We start from the raw sequence: 14,923 nt of genomic DNA, 5'->3' as shown, positions 1-14,923 counted from the left end.
CGTCTTCTTCATCACCATCCAATCCCTTCTCTCCTCACACACACGTGGATCCAAGTTATTCCACTTTTTTGCCTTTTTCCTTTTTTTTTATTATTTATTATTTGCTTTCTTTCAATATTTCCCTTTTTGCCCCCACCTGGAATCTGTATCATTCATTCTACATTTTCACTTTTCTACCCTTTCCTTCCTTCCATTCCTTTCCTTCGCCCGGTCTACTACAACCGCCGGTCGTTGCCAAATGACAACTCTAATAATTTTAGTCCTTTTTTAGGGTGAAGAAAAATTGTCGGAAACGAGCATAAGTGAACTGGTATATATGCAAGAGTGGTACAATGAGTTGTTGAAATTATGATCCAAAATGATACGTACCTCGACTTTATAAGTAGTCAATCCTCCTCCTCGGCTCAAATTCAAGGGGTTGCTCGAGGAGATTTTTCCTTTTCTAGGTCATGAGTTGAATTAACTCAGGTACATGTGCCTCTGCAACCTATATTATGTTTAAGAGAAATTGGACTATATAGCAAATTTTAAATATTTATTTGAAAAAATGACAAAAAAGGGATTTATGAGATTGATATTCATAGCAAACAACCACCCATGCACATGTTCCTAGTATAAATGAGTTAGGTTAGGTTGGGGGACTATTTATGAGAGTTTGGTCAAATCATAAGGACTAATTTTGATTATAAATTGTAAAACTAAATTCTATTTTTTTCCAAAATATATGAACTAAATTTGCAGTTTAATATCAGGTGATTCTTATTCCAAGCTTCTTAATGAAAGCCTACATATATGATACTTTGTATTTCCAATTTTGAATTTTTTTGGAAGCTTTCCATCTATGTTTTCAAAATTAGAAAAGATCTTTCGTTTCCTAATTAATATTTTTTAGGAAAATGATTTTAAAGACAAAACTATTGAACATATTTACAAATAATAGTAAAATATCACAATCTATTTATAATAGATTGCGATAGACTACTGCTTATATCTATCATGATATAGATAAACACACATAGCAGTCGATCGCAATCTATCACAGTATATCACAAATAGACATTGAAATTTTATTATATTTATAAATATTTTGGTTCATTTTCCTATTTTTTTAAGATGAAATGTAATTTTGTTTTAGGAAGTAATCAAACAAAACAATAAAACCCTAGGAGATTACATCACATAACATAAACAGATTAAAACTATGTAGAGAGTTAAAAGGAGGATGGAGGAGACAGAACTCTCGATTCTCATTGTTATGTATGCAAGAATGTGCCAAACCATTATGGCAATGACAAACGTGATAGAACGAAATGACCTCCACCTCACAGCCCCTCACCTTAGCCTCATCAACGAAAAACAAATTCTGAGAGATTTACCGTGTTGTCATTAAGCAAATTAACATCCTCTAAGTAGCCGAATACCAACTAATCTGGTCTTTTTATGATGTAGAAATATGTGTTTTTTTCGGATTTTTCTAAATTTATTATTATTATTATTTTTTTTTTTGTTTAGATAAGATGAATTTTGAATACCAATAAAATCTAGTTTTTTTTTCCTAATTCGAAATTTTTTATTTAGATAGAATGTATTTTGAATGCCAAAAAAATATGAATTATTATGCTTTAAAAATCTATATATTTAGAATAAATAAGTTATCTATGTCTTATTCGTCATTCGTTAATTATTAATTAATTATCTCCGAAAATCACTTCACTATTTTCTAATTTTAAAAATATTTGTCCATTTTTCAAAATGAAAAGTTATATTTCCTCTACTTTTGGTTGATACAACACACTTTCAAACTTTCAATTTGATAAATCATCCTATAAACTAATGAAATGGTTGAAATTAAACTCATAATTATTGCAAAATGAAAAAGGCATAACAATCTAAACTCCAACCCCTTACATCAATTTTATTTGCCTTTTTCTTTTTTTAAAAAATGTTGGAATGAAAGTTCAACCTTCTTCTGAAATTTGAAATTCTTCTAGATTAATATTCTAGGCTTTATCTGATATTCACGTACTTCTTGGATTTTCAAAAAAAAAAAAGAGCTTATAACCACTACTTCTACTATTACTTTCTAAAATTATTTTAGAAAACCAATCCAAATATTACAAAATTTCAAAAAGTAGTTTTTTAAAGACTTTTCGGTAAGAATTGTATTGTTTTAGCATTTTAATTATTTTAGTACAATTGCAAATGAAGAATTAAACCTATGACCTCTAGGAAAGAAGGTTATGTCAATTATTGTTGAATTAAACTCATTTTATCTATTATTTTAACACTTGATTGTAAGACATCTTTAATAGTTTAGGGTGATTGCACTTGCACATTTCATGATATTAAGGGTTTAATCGTAAAATTTTGTAAACTTAGAGAAATAATTTATCCAAAAAATTTCCATTTTTTTAATTGACATATTTATTTAAGTTTTTATTTTTACATGTTTGGTATTTGATTAGGTCCCTAAATTTTAAAATGTATCTAATAGGTCGTTAATTCAGTTTTGTATCTAATAGTTATTGATCTTTTCAACATTTTTTTTTTTAAATTATAAATTTACTAGACATAAAGTTGAAAGTTCAGAGTCTTGAGGTCCATTTGGATTGACCTGAGAAAAAAAAATATTTTTTTAAAAAAAATCATTTTTATTTAAATATTTTTGATAAAAATTGATTAAAATACGACTGAAAAACTATTTTGAGCAATTGTAACACTCCAATTTCTTCCCAAAAAACTAATTTTTTAAAATTAAATACTTGAAACATAAAATTCAATTAGAGGTGTTTAAAGATCTTTTATGTCTCTGAAACTTTGATCAATCCAATCTAATATGTATGGTTTCAACGTGGAGTAGTAAGTTAAAATAAATGAAAACTTTATGAATTAAGTTAGTTCGTGGTTCGATTAAAATTATTTTGTTTTAAATCAAACCAACTTGAACATATTGTTGAATTTAGAAATATTTCTTCTACTTATAACGTTTTATATTTATAATTATTTGTGGACTATATGTTCTCCAACAATTTTAAAGAATAAGTTTAATTTCTTTGGGATGTAAATTTTCCAAATATGAATATAAACTGAGTTAATAATCTTTAATGATATATTTGAAAAGAAAACTAAATAGATGTTTCTCAAAGGAAAGAAATGGGAGAAAAAAAAATCAAAATTGACTTTAAACGTATGGTTATGACAATTTCTACCTTGTATTTTCAAATTCAACGAATCTAAACTTAAATAATTGTTGCAAATTTTGCCATTAATTTAATTTCCTCTAATTCACATACTAATTTAGATAGAAAATAGTGGAAAATTATAATAAAGTCATTCATTTCTATAAAAGAAAGGTTTGCCAATAAAATAAGTTTGATTGAATACACAAATTAACCATTAAATCCATAAATTAAAAAAAAAAATGGGTATAATGTTGTTTTTCTTTAAAATTTTTTCAATTTTGTAACATATACATATTATGAGATTTTTTAATGATATTTTGGAAGGAGAATTTAATAAAAGGTTAATATTACACTACATTTTAAAAATTGTAACACTTATCTAAATTTGAGGTGCAATTTGATGAAATTAACAATTTACAGTTAAAATTGATAAACTTGACAATTGTACAAGTCAAATTTATTTTTTGAAAAATAAATAAGCTAAATAATCTAACCAACCGACCAAATATTTTATGGTTATATTGAGTTAATTATTTAATAACGATTGTTTAGATTGAAAAAATTTATAGTTATAATAATTAATTGCATCTTAGAGTAGAGTCGGCTTGACTCAATTCAACTTATTCAATGTAATGTTGTATTTTAAAATTTTTAATTTAAAGATACTAAAAATGTAAAACAAATTGTTTTCAAAATTTTGACTATTTAGAGGAAGAGGGTTTAAAAAAAGATCAGCAAACCAATATTCACTGTAACTGTAAAAAAAATAAAATAAAGAATTGAATTAAAAAAAAGTCGGTTCTAATTAATTTCATAATAATGCTGAAAAAGAAAAATAAAAACGGTTAGGTTAAACCGAACCGCAGAGTAAGAAGAAGAAGAAAAGGAGAAGGGTAAAATAGGAAGAAAGAAAATAAAAAAGGCATGGAGAGAAAAAAAAAAAGATATAAATAAATGAAATGATTTTAGTTGGGGGGGGGAAATGAAAGATGCGTGTGCGGGTTCATTACATTCATAAGAAATTCATGGGACCGGATGACGTGGCAATACATGATTCGTGGATCAAATACAGAAGAAAAAGAAAAGGAAAAAAGAGGTTAATTTAGAGAGAGAGAAAGAAGTAAGAAAGAAGAGAGAGAAAGATAGGAAGAAAGGGAAGAGAGAGAGAGAAGGAGAGAGGGGAGCTCTCTGGGCATGGAAGGCCTGGCCATGCTTAGGCAGCTCATCGGTCAGCTTCAAGAGTTCTTGCAATTCTACCATTCTCATCCTCCTCCGCCACCGCCGCCACCGCCGCCGCAACCGCCGCAGCAACTGCCTCTCACCCTAGCTTCATCTCGCCAGAGGTTTCCATCTATATCTTACGCCTTTTCATCTTCCTCCGATCTCTCTCCTTCTTTATATCTCTACTATCGCTTTCCTAAATGCGATGTTTAGCTGCTTCTACTGATGTTTTTAGTAGGTATTTTGTTGGATGTGTTTAATTCGTGTGATTTAGCTGTTGGCGCTTTTGCTTATGTGTTGCTTTCTCGTTTTCTTTTTTTGTTTGTTTGTGTTTCTCAGCTGTGTGCTGTAAGTTTTGGTTATTGTCTCTGTTGGCGTAATGGAATTTCGATTTCGGTGAGATTTTCTTTCGAATTTGGGTTTTGGAAGTGTTTATTGAGGAATCGGGGATCGCTTGTGAGTGTGTTGAGTTTGAATTGGGATTGGAATTTGGTTTCCTTTATTTACGAGTTTGGATTGTTTTAATTTGTGATTTGATTATGGTTACCCTACGCGTTTTGTTGCAATGTCTAATGTGTGATTGCATAATCTCTACTGTTTCCTTCAACTTCGCTGGTTTTGTTGATAACTGACTCGTATTGGAAAGGAGAATGGTAACTTTGGATATGTTACGGATAGCCCCATTTTAAGAAGAGGAGAAAAGGACCGAGAGAAAGGCAGGGTCTTAAAAAAGTTGAAGGAATCCAAGAAGTCAGAACCGTGCTCAATGAAAATCTAGAAGGTTTAGTAATCAACATGTAACCACCTAATTTCAATTTATTGATTTGATGGTTTCATTCATGTATCATGTTTCATTACTTGAATTGGGATTTATTTTATACTTGGCATAAATAAACCTAATGTATTTTCTATATTTGTACTTATTGGTGGCTTAGTAAAAAACACCAAAAAATGTAGTGACTGAGTCGACCCTCCTTGAGTGAGTAGGGGATCAATTGTCTACAGTAATCAAACTGGAATCACTGTGGGGCAGATCATTACATACTCCATGGTAAAATACATACTATATATTGCTTAGGTTAGTCTGCATTAGTGATTTCAATGACTTTTAGAAGGGAGATGGCCCAGATGATTGGTGCTGGGTGAAATTGTATATCATCACGGCTAAAAATGGCATGACAAACTGGGAGGAGGTGCAGTAGTAAGACCCAAGTTGTTTAGAGACATAGTTACAGAATTGCGAAACATGAATTGGTTATATCTACTGGTTACGTGGTAATATATCGACCCTAGGTTGAAAAATTGTACGAGCTGCAGCGGGATTATTTTGAATAGAGGTTGCTGAACTCAATCAATTGCTCTGTTGCAAAGCTTCCTGAATCAGGGTCTAAGATGTTGTAGCTAAGAAAACTTGTAGACTAATTGAAAATGCATATGTTGAGAATTTATTCATGATGCCTGTATCATTTATCTGACATGGTATTTTTTGGTTTTTTTTGTTTTTTAGTGTCTTGAAACCATTAGTTTGCTATTTATTTTATGTTCAATTCATCAAGAAAGTAGGCCATACATTGTTGCATTTAGCGGTTAGTCTTTTCCTCTTTTAGTTCTGCCTTTGCTTTGAGCTTCTTTCTCCCGAGTAGTCAACAGAGATTCTTATGATGATTGTTGTTTTCCATAAATAGATTTTTGAATTATTTTGGATCTTTTTCTCATTAATGTGTTGTGATTTATATCTTCTTTTTATAATTATTTTGAAACTCTTTGGATATTTCATTTAATCAATTAAATCGTTTCTTATCCAGATTTTTTTTTCATTGTGTTATGTATATATAATACATTTGAAGTATCCATACGAATGAGATATGGAGCAGGATGACATATCTTGCTAATGTGCCTTCTTTTGTAAATAAAGGCTCTTCATCATTATCATTTTCCTGTCATTTGCCTTGGCTCTTCATCAAAATGAAAGCTCCATACAGGCAAGCGGTGTCTAAAAGTGTGGTTTTAAGATCTAGGACACTTCTATTAAGTCGGGTTTTCCTAAAATTGCTCGTAGTCCTCCCAACTTGCACAAATCACTGCATTTGCTTGAGCTTGGCTCAATTTTTGTCTCTTTTTGTGAGATTGGACTAAATTTTAAAAATGCAGATGAGTAAAATTGCTCAATTACTTGGATAGCTTCTTTGTGTTTCAACAGTTAAATGTGTGTATCTGTAAATTCATTAGGGCTGGGAGTTCTACTCGTTTAAATAACGTGCTTTTTATGTGGTCTTAATCATATTAGGGTAGATATTTTGTAATGCAACAATTGAGTTATAACCGATGCTTGGAAGTTGACTGCCTTGTCAATTGCAGTGAAAATGCTTTATCTTTGAAATTATAAGAATAAGATCGTCAAGAAACAAATTAACATTAGAAGGTTATGATTTTGAAGTGTCTTTCAGTTTATAGAAAGTTCGAGCTTTTCTCGCTTTTGTGTTTTTGGATTCTCTTTAAACTTGTCATATTTTATGTGATCATATGATGGTTGTTGGGATCCTTGTCTGGAGTAGTTTATGACCATCTTCAGTTCGACTTTTGCACAGGTGGTGCTTCAAAGATATTGATGACAACTCTGCAGATGATTATTACGGTCTTGTAATGGTGGCTGGTAGATCAGAAAATTGTAAGATGACAGAAGCTTGCATGCTTCCACCTGTAAAAAAACCAAGAAAGGAGCGAAACCGAGGAAAATTGTCTGGATCAGCCGCAACAACTGAGGTGATGGAAGAAATCTGGAAAGATTTCCCAGAGGACCTTTTTGAAGCTGTCATTGCGAGACTTCCCATTGCTACATTCTTCCGCTTTCGTGCTGTTTGCCAAAAATGGAACTCACTGCTAAACTCTGAAAGTTTCTCTTTTTACTGTGCTCAAGTTCCACAAACCACCCCTTGGTTCTACACCATTACTCACGACATGGTTAGTTCAGGAGCCATATATGACCCTTCTTTGAAAAAATGGCACCATCCATCCATTTCATCTCAGCCTATTAAATCACTTGTCCTGCCAGTTGCTTCTGCTGGAGGTCTTGTGTGTTTGCTTGATTTCAGTCATAGGAACTTCTATGTATGCAATCCTCTAACTCAATCTCTTAAAGAGTTGCCAGCTAGATCAGTTGAAGTGTGGTCTCGTGTTGCGGTAGGGATGACTCTAAATGGTAGTTCGACCAGTGGGGGCTACAATATCTTATGTCTGGGCTGTGATGGAGAGTATGAGATTTATGACTCTGTTAAAAACTCCTGGATTCACCCCGGGCGCATGCCTTCTAGTATTAAGCTTCCATTATCCCTGAATTTCCGCTCACAAGCTGTCTCCATTGACAGCACACTTTACTTCATGCGTTCAGACCCCGAAGGGATTGTGTCCTACAACATGGTCACTGGGGTTTGGAAGCAGTTTATAGTTCCCGCCCCGCTACATCTGACAGACCATACGCTTGCAGAGTATGGGGGCCGGATCATGCTCGTGGGGTTGTTGACAAAAAACGCAGCCACGTGCGTGTGCATATGGGAGCTGCAGAAGATGACTCTCTTATGGAAGGAGGTTGACAGAATGCCAAACATATGGTGCTTGGAGTTTTATGGAAAGCACGTTAGAATGAATTGCTTGGGAAACAAAGGGTTGCTCATGCTGTCCTTGAGATCAAGGCAAACAAACAGATTGGTTACGTACGATGTGACGAGCAAGGAATGGTCGAAAGTTCCTGGGGTGCCTCGCGGGAGGAAGCGACAATGGATAACATCAGGCACTGCATTTTACCCTTGCCCGACTGCTGTGGCTTGACTTTGCTTCTGGTTGGCTATGCAGACAATGTTCGAGGTGAGGAGTTCTCTCATTGGAAAAAGCTTGTTAACTTGTAAGCTTTATTTCGTTCCACGCAAGCCTTTTTTGCTGCTGATTTTCTTCATCTTGTAGTTTTGTATTTTGATCAGTTAAGTTAGATTTTTCCCAAATTAGACTTTGTGGTTCTGGTGTAAAAGCCTGTGTACAAAATAACTTAAAATGTCAAAAAGACAAATTTAAGAATTTCCTCTCTGTGCCCAGAATTGTATAATATATTTGCTTCCAAAACAAACTATTGTCTGTTTTCTCACCTTTATTTCTAAACAGAAACTGCATAAGTTCCTACTTTTGGGTCAATTATTTCGGATGGATGATGACAAAGTCTCCATTTTTGGGTCTCTTTGTTGAAAAATAGGGTTTAGCTTTACAGCGATTCTTTCAAGGAGTTAAGATGACTTTTGACTTAAAATCCTACACGTTTTGAGTTTAGAAAAAAGGTTAATAAGGAAACACTAGGTCAATAGTCCATGTACTTAATTATGTAACGTTGTTGAACATGACCTTTTAATTTTGAGGCCAAGTCCGTAACTATATTGACCTGATATTTAACTTGTATCGCATGCATATATATCCAGTCCTCATTAGAAAGCATTCTTTTCTTCATTTTTAGTTAAAAAATCCCAATGTCTCATCCACCAAGCTTTAAAAGAAATACATATATAAGAAAGATAGTAATATAATTAATTTTAATTTTAAAAGTTGTTAAAAAAAAATGCACCAAGTAAAAAGAAATGGTGAATCTGTGATGATTTTAAAACGTTTAGAATGTACTTTTACAAACAAAAGCATTTTTCTTTCTTAATTTTCTATATTGTACTTTTGCCTTTAATCGATCATTCAAGTTTTAATGAATAATACTTCCATTTTTGAAAAAAACAACCAACAGTATTAACCAAACCTCTTTCTTTCAGTTCAACCAGTAAAGGGGAGAAATTCCAAACCCTTAACCTCTTGATCAAATACATACACTTTAACCCAACTGATTCGTAACTTTTTCCACTTTTAAAGTAGAAAATGGAGAACTGTCACCATTCCATTATCAAAATTCTTGAAATCTTGCGGAATCAATTCCTATCTTAAAAAAAATAAAAAATAGACTTTTCCTTTGTGTTCATCCTACAGCCTAAGAAAGGGAGGAAAACATCAAACTGTAACACCATCTCAAAACCAGAGCATCACATCAAGCCATGCCTCCGCCTGTTGCTGTCCTGATTATCTGGAAGAGAGCTGTTGAATGAACAAAGATCAGAAACAATATGATACTCTGAATACAATAGAGACTAATACAGCAAATTCAATCGTTTTTAGAATCGTGGACCAACATGATGTCGAAACCCTGAGCAACTTCATTTAGAGAGAAAAGTGAGAGTCCTAATTAGAGAGATATATTAGGATTATTAGTATGATAATAGTAAGGGCATACAGGTAATTAGTTAGGGGTGACTTCGGTTATAAATATAGTGTGCTAGAGACTTTAGAAGGAATGGATCATTTTGGTAAGAATTTCCATGGTGGGAAACTGGAGTGAGCAGCCCTCTCGAATGATATATTGTAGTTTCTGTTGGTCTTACTATATACATTTCTATCTTTTATTGTGTTTTCCCTATTGTTCTCGAGTTTTCTAGCTAGGTTGTATCATAACAAGATATTCAAATTGATATTCAGTGATTATTGTTTACAGCGTATAGCCATAGTAAAACAAGCAATGAAGGTTGTTCTAGGGTGATGATGTAAAACCATGTAAAGCGTAAGTGAAGGATCAACCAAGGTATCTACACCTTGCAAGACAAGATGAATAAATTCTGTCCTGAGTTAAAACAAATATAACCTTCTGTAGTCAAGAAAACCTATCCCTAGTGCATTTGGTAATCAAGAAAATCTCCCTCAGATATAGGGCATAGTAGAATTCCCTGGAAGAAGCACAATATCTTTGATAGAATTGGAGCAAAATCACATCCCAGGACCAGGAAACTAAGCTAAGGAGGAAGAGGATTTTACTTAAAAGTAACAAGTGCAGAAGAGAAGGGAAGAGAAGGAAGAAAGATGAATGCTATGAGAGTTTGGACAGAATAAGGTCCCAGGGAGACCACCCTCTTTGGTGAATACTAATAAAATAATAGAGCTGTGTACTCAAAATATATACATGAAAAAAAAAAAAAAAACAAGAGAACGGGATATGAAGGAATGATTGAAGCATCTAATCGGCTCTAGAGATGAATACCGAAAAAGCTTACTGAATGCACCATCAATAAATTGATTGGGTGAGGATAAAGTTTTAACTTTGTATATGCCAAGCCAACGTGAGCATAACTCAGCCGTAATTAGCATGTACTCCCCTTCGATGCTGAATGTACTAAAAAAAAAAAGAACCTACATATATACTAATTATATATAAGAGATCTTTCCGTTTTAACCATCATGGGTTGGCCCAGTGGCATAAAGGGCATTGAGTTTGATAAATGGCTGAGAGGGGATGAGTTCAATTCAAAGTGGTTACCTATTAAAGATTTAATATCTAAGATTCAATACTAATTATACAAGAGATCTTTCAATTTTTTAACCCTTGTGGGTTGACTCGGTGGCAAGTAAGGCATTGAGTTTGATAAATGACTAAGAGGGAAGCTCCATTCTTATAGAGGGAGGTCCCTTTTTTTGTGGGCTTGGTTTTTGTATGCTCATGTATTCTTTCATTTTTTTTCTTAATGAAAGTTGTTGTTTCATTAGATAAATGGCTAAGAGGGGATGAGTTCAATTCTTAGTGGTCATCTATCTAAGAATTAATATCTCACGAGTTTCACCCAAATGTTGCAAGGTCAGGTGGGTTTTCCCATGAAAATAGTCGAGAGATGCATGTAAGCTGACCCAAAAACTCAAGGATTATATACTATCTTGTGTCCTTGGCTCCACCCTACACCTATAACTAAGGCTCGTATATTTGGTTAGCCACAACAATTATTTATCAGATGAACCAAAAACTGAAATGATAGATACTACAAAGGATTAGTCGTACATGATCCAATGACAACAAATATGAAGAATCCAAGCAGCAGAGGCCCAACGGGATACTCCTTCCCCTTCTTAATGGACGTATCTGGAACAGCTCCTCTCTTTGTGATATTCCTCTCAAACCTCCCCACCTTCCGGTCTGCAAGACGCCTTGATGTTGTCTTCAAACAAAAGTAGAAGGTTAAGTTCACCGAGTATAGTTCAGAAAGGCAGCTCAAGATATCAAAATTTATTATATAGTCATTTCAGTAACACTAACAATTCAAAACCAAATGAAATCGTCACAAAAGCTCAAAATTTTTTCCATTAAAAATAATGCCCTTACCATATTCCAACAAAAAACCTCAAGTTAACATGATCTAAATTTAAAATGTGAGACTTGGGAAAGTAACCCTCAACTTAGATTAGCGGCCAAGCGAGAGTACTTATTTCCAATTTTTCTTTTGCTAAAAGTTCATTTTCACAAAACTTAAATTCAAACAAGGAAACAATATTCAACCATTTGAATGCCCAGTATTTCTCTTCACTATCACAAATGTTCCCGCTAGTAAACAACGTTTTGCCCAATCTTCTCAGGTAGGTTTCATCAAGAGATTTAGGCTAACTAAAGACCGTTTCAAATCAAGAGACTTGGGCAAATCCAAATTACCCACGTAATACAATGTCTAAAAGACCAAGATACAAACATTTTAACCACTCAATTTCGCAATGAGATGCAATCGACAGCCATTAGCGAAAAGTCAAAAAAAAAAAAGCCCTATAAAGGCGAAACAGAACAGAAAAACAGAAAAATGATCACAGTCAACAACAACAAATGCTAATCTAGATAATTCCAAGATCCAACTCAGGATGAATGACAGATTACACGAATCGGAGATCCAGAAGCTAGAACAATAATCCATCGCAATTACAATCTGAGAGGGAAACCAAATAGGAAGGAAAATTACCATGATTTTGGCAGAAATTGGGTAGCCGGAGACACGATAGAAGCTGGAGAGATTAGAAGAATTGCAGTGAATCGATCCTCCTCCTGGCCAGCCGGCGAGTTTTCTCTCCGGTCACCACTCTGATCTAAAATTGAATATTGACCTGATCCTTCGGTTTGCAATTTTGGGGTTTAAATGGTCCGGCTTAATGGCTGGCATTGATACGGTTCCCATATTTTGCGTCACCGTCAGACTAATATTGGGCGCCGCCACGTTTTACGTCATACGTGGCTCTTTTCTATTGGATCGGTAAACACCCGGATGTTGCGTTTTTAGCCCATATCAATCTAAACCTATAACATTGAGGTTGTATCATTTTAAAAACTCCAAATGAGTAATTGTGTCTATTTAAATCCGGAAAAGTATATCAATTTAATTCTTAAAGTTTCATAAATTTATCAATTTAAATCCTCAATTATATTTTATTTGAACGAAAATTTTTTAGTTTAAATTCATATAATTAGTAGTTTGGGTTTAGATTGATAGTAGTCCCAAACTTGAGAGTTTAAATTGATACAATTATTAGTTTAGGGTTCAAATTAATACAATTCTTAAAATTTAAGATTTAAGTTGATATATGTCATTTTTAAAATTAAAATTAGATGAAAATCATCATTGATTATGTCAAAAATATTTATGAACTTTCAAAAGCTTTAAAAAAACTCTGTTAACTTAAAAAATAGTTTAAAAATACTCTTACTGTTATATACACAGATTGTTAATACCATCTTATTTCGTTGTTTTTCCTCTTTTAATATTAGTTAATTAATTACAATAGAAAATATTTCATTAACATCAATACTTTCTTTCTGTTAAAAACCTTTAACTACAAGCATTGCTTTGTAACTTTTGCTACCATAGGGTTTAGTTCCTTTCTTAATTCTGTAAACCCATTTTTTATCCAAGACTTTCTTATCTCATGGTAACTCAACTGGTTGTCATGTTACATATCACCGTTATATATCGTCTTTCTAAAGAGCACTACCATTCGTCATGAGAGAATCGATCTCATTCATTACAATCATCTCCCACTTGACAAAATCTTCTAGTTGAACAGCTTGATCATAACATTCAAGTTCACCTATAGTAGTTGATAATATGTAATAAGCATGTAATACATTTGTGGTGGTTTAATAGTCCTATTAGACCTCCTATGTAACGACCCGGCCCCCTAGAACTTAAGTTAGGCCGTTACTAAATACATGCATGCATGAAACTTAAAACGACACATTGTTATAGTGAAATAAATGCTAATTAAATAAGGTAAGTTAAAAAGACTTTCATTAAATTCAAACATTAAAAACAATAGTAGGATACCCATAAATCATAAATGATAATAAATAAGTCTGAAAACGATTCTTAATAGTAAGTTTTAAACATCAAAACTGAAAGTTAAGAAAAACATGAAAAGAAATCTAAATCTCATGAGCGGAAGCATAAAACTAGTCCCAGTGGCTCGATCACGAATTCCGCTTGTCCGTCGACGGTGCATCTCTACCTTTACCTGAAACAACAACATAAGAAAGAATGATTATAAAATACTCAGTAAGGAACCCCACTACTGGGGTCAGGTTAGACATCTATGTTCTCTAGATGCCTATCTCTGGTGGAACATATAAACTGTCCTAGTCCTCATGGGACACATACATACATGAAAAACTGAGTTCCATCCTACTGTAGCTAAATATGCCCACTACCTTTGGTGAATCCCGAAGAAAACACAAACTGGTGAATCCCGAAAGAAACACAATATCTGGTGAATCCCGAAGGAAACACAAACTGGGTGAATCCCGAAAGAAACACAAACTGGTGGATCTCGAAGGAGACACAATAACTGGTGAATCCCGAAGGAAACACAATATCTGGTGAATCTCGAAGGAAACACAATATCTGGTGAATCCTGAAGGAAACACAAACCTAGTGGGCATTCTAACTAATCGATAAAATCACTGTCATAGGCTCGACACCATAATTATCACAATATGGTTCTATGACATACATATATACCTCAACATCATAGCTCTACAACATACATACATGCCTCAATATCCACAGATCACATACAACTTCATGAAATCAAATATCATCTCATGCTAGCATTCAAGTATCTATGTGCACAAATATATCTTTCAGTTCCTCAAGCAAGAACATACATCGGTTATACTAAACTATCAGTTCATCATATTGTCATTCTACCATAAAATTCATCCATCATGCTAGCATACATCCAGTGTCTGGCCCGTGGGTAGTTCCACATAGATTGTTAATACCATCTTATTTCTTTATTTTTCCTCTTTTAATATTAGTTAATTAATTACAATAGAAAATATTTCATTAACATCAATACTTTCTTTATGTTAAAAGCCTTTAACTACAAGCATTGCTTTGTAACTTTTGCTTCCACAGGGTTCAGATCCTTTCTTAATTTTGTAAACCCATTTTTTATCCAAGACTTTCTTATCTCATGGTAACTCAACTAGTTGTCAGGTTAGATATCACCGTTATATATCGTCTTTCTAAAGAGCACTATCATTCGTCATGAGAGAATCGATCTCATTCATTACAGACATCTCCCATTTGACAAAATCTTCTAGTTGAACTGTTTGATCATAACATTCAAGTTCACCTATAGTAGTTGATAAT

At 33.3% G+C, this 14,923-nt stretch overlaps 2 protein-coding genes across 4 annotated transcripts; one reads left to right on the top strand and one right to left on the bottom strand.

Moving 5' to 3' along the window:
* Positions 1–4,278: 4,278 nt before the first annotated feature.
* On the top strand, positions 4,279–8,573 carry LOC120092950 (F-box only protein 6). 3 transcript variants are annotated; one of them, XM_039051213.1, is made up of 2 exons: positions 4,279–4,525; positions 6,992–8,520. In XM_039051213.1, exons 1-2 carry the CDS (start codon positions 4,377–4,379, stop codon positions 8,226–8,228), a joined length of 1,386 nt encoding a protein of 461 aa, XP_038907141.1. In that variant the 5' UTR covers positions 4,279–4,376; the 3' UTR covers positions 8,229–8,520. The 3 variants fall into 3 exon arrangements, with proteins under 3 accessions (XP_038907141.1, XP_038907143.1, XP_038907142.1); XM_039051215.1 differs by having other exon boundaries at positions 4,407–4,525; positions 6,976–8,573; XM_039051214.1 differs by lacking the exon at positions 4,279–4,525 and adding an exon at positions 4,538–5,184 and having other exon boundaries at positions 6,992–8,573.
* Positions 8,574–9,174: 601 nt separating this feature from the next.
* Positions 9,175–12,437, bottom strand: LOC120092951 (stress-associated endoplasmic reticulum protein 2-like). Its single transcript, XM_039051216.1, has 3 exons — positions 12,242–12,437; positions 11,299–11,455; positions 9,175–9,515 (listed from the first exon to the last, which is right to left on the bottom strand). Exons 1-3 carry the CDS (start codon positions 12,242–12,244, stop codon positions 9,469–9,471), a joined length of 207 nt encoding a protein of 68 aa, XP_038907144.1. The 5' UTR covers positions 12,245–12,437; the 3' UTR covers positions 9,175–9,468.
* Between the last annotated feature and the right edge of the window lie 2,486 nt (positions 12,438–14,923).

The sequence above is a fragment of the Benincasa hispida genome, chromosome 12 (genome assembly GCF_009727055.1).
Source record: "Benincasa hispida cultivar B227 chromosome 12, ASM972705v1, whole genome shotgun sequence".
NCBI classification, from domain to species: domain Eukaryota; kingdom Viridiplantae; phylum Streptophyta; class Magnoliopsida; order Cucurbitales; family Cucurbitaceae; genus Benincasa; species Benincasa hispida.
Note: the sequence above shows the minus strand (reverse complement) of the source record. Positions and strands in the feature narration are given on the sequence as shown.

What these genes read in the sequence shown, in the direction of transcription:
- LOC120092950 (XM_039051213.1), top strand. Translation starts at nt 4,377, where the DNA reads ATGGAAGGCCTGGCCATGCTTAGGCAGCTCATCGGTCAGCTTCAAGAG. An exon ending in CTAGCTTCATCTCGCCAGAG is followed by an intron (nt 4,526 to 6,991) that starts GTTTCCATCTAT and finishes ACTTTTGCACAG; the next exon opens with GTGGTGCTTCAAAGATATTG.
- LOC120092951 (XM_039051216.1), bottom strand. An exon ending in ATTTGTTGTCATTGGATCAT is followed by an intron (nt 9,516 to 11,298) that starts GTACGACTAATC and finishes TTCATTCAACAG; the next exon opens with CTCTCTTCCAGATAATCAGG.